At 52.4% G+C, this 1,152-nt stretch overlaps 1 protein-coding gene across 1 annotated transcript; it reads right to left on the reverse strand.

Moving 5' to 3' along the window:
• Positions 1–1,117, reverse strand: LOC110296554 (N-acetyltransferase family 8 member 2-like). Its single transcript, XM_021165259.2, has one exon. The coding sequence runs from the start codon at positions 1,004–1,006 to the stop codon at positions 326–328; it is 681 nt and encodes a 226-aa protein (XP_021020918.1). The 5' UTR covers positions 1,007–1,117; the 3' UTR covers positions 1–325.
• Positions 1,118–1,152: the final 35 nt, after the last annotated feature.

Genomic DNA, 1,152 nt, shown 5'->3' on the forward strand with positions numbered 1-1,152 from the left:
GCTGGAACTTCAGCTCAGCAAGGTTGCTTGCCTTGAGGTCTTGAGACCACCTAGCTGAAACTGACAGCTAACAGATTCCTAAGTGAAATGTGTGCAGGATCAACTCAGTTGGGTTTTGTGCTATCTTATCATGGCACTAGAAAGACGAAAGAGAGATACTTAAAAAGGCAGAATGGAGCCAACACCCACAGGTCACCACCAGCCTGNCTGCATCTGAAAGGAGTGCAAAGGGAGCCCTTGGGATTGGTAGCAGGAACATGTCAGGGATGGCCTGTTCCTACAGCAGAGTGAACTGGAGCCTCCAAGGCAAACAAAGGATATCAGGTCACATCCCTGATCCCCAAGCAAAAGGGAGAGAGTAGGTGAAATGGAGGATAGAAAGACCCATTAACCTTGTGGCTATGCTCACAAAGTACTGGCCCGTCTTCCGGAAGCCCATGGCCTGGTAGAGAGCCACAGCACTGTACTGCACACAACTGGTCTCAAGAACAACATCACTGTAGTCCTGGTCCCGAGCAAACCAGAGGACAGTTCTGACCAGTGCTTTCGCTATCCCCTGTCCTCGATGCTGTGAGGACACAGACAGGCGAAAAAGCTGCATCTGCTTCTTCCCTAATGGAGGGTCCTTGACTGGCCGAGCACCCACTATGCCAACTACCTGGTCTCCAGACTCAGCCACCCAGAAGGAGCCATGTGCATTCAGGTAGGACTTGGTGATGTCAGCCAGGTCAGCTTGCAAACTTGTAGCCACGTAATTTCTCCAAGAAAGCCAGATAAGGAGCCGCAGGCAAAGGAGAAAGAGGAAGCTGCATACTGTGGCCAGGAGCCAGGAGCCAGACACTAGGACTATGGTCACAGGCACCCCAGGTAAGAGCAGGAGAGTCTGAGGCAGTGTCAGCATATGGTGGAAGGCAGCAGGGACATGCTCCTTCATGCCCCTAGAGAACAATTCCAGGACCTTTTTGTGGTCCTTCTCCTGGTACTGTCGGATGCGATAAAAAGCCATGGGGAGACTTCTGGCTCTCAAGTATCAGTGATCACAAGGGACATCCAGACCTTCTTGCACAGCTTCCCTGAGCCCTGCAGGAAACAGAGGAAGCCAGGTCAGCCCCCCAATTCCCTCCCAGACTCTCAGAAGCCAGGGAGACTCCA

Source organism: Mus caroli, chromosome 6 (assembly GCF_900094665.2).
Source record: "Mus caroli chromosome 6, CAROLI_EIJ_v1.1, whole genome shotgun sequence".
NCBI lineage: Eukaryota > Metazoa > Chordata > Mammalia > Rodentia > Muridae > Mus > Mus caroli.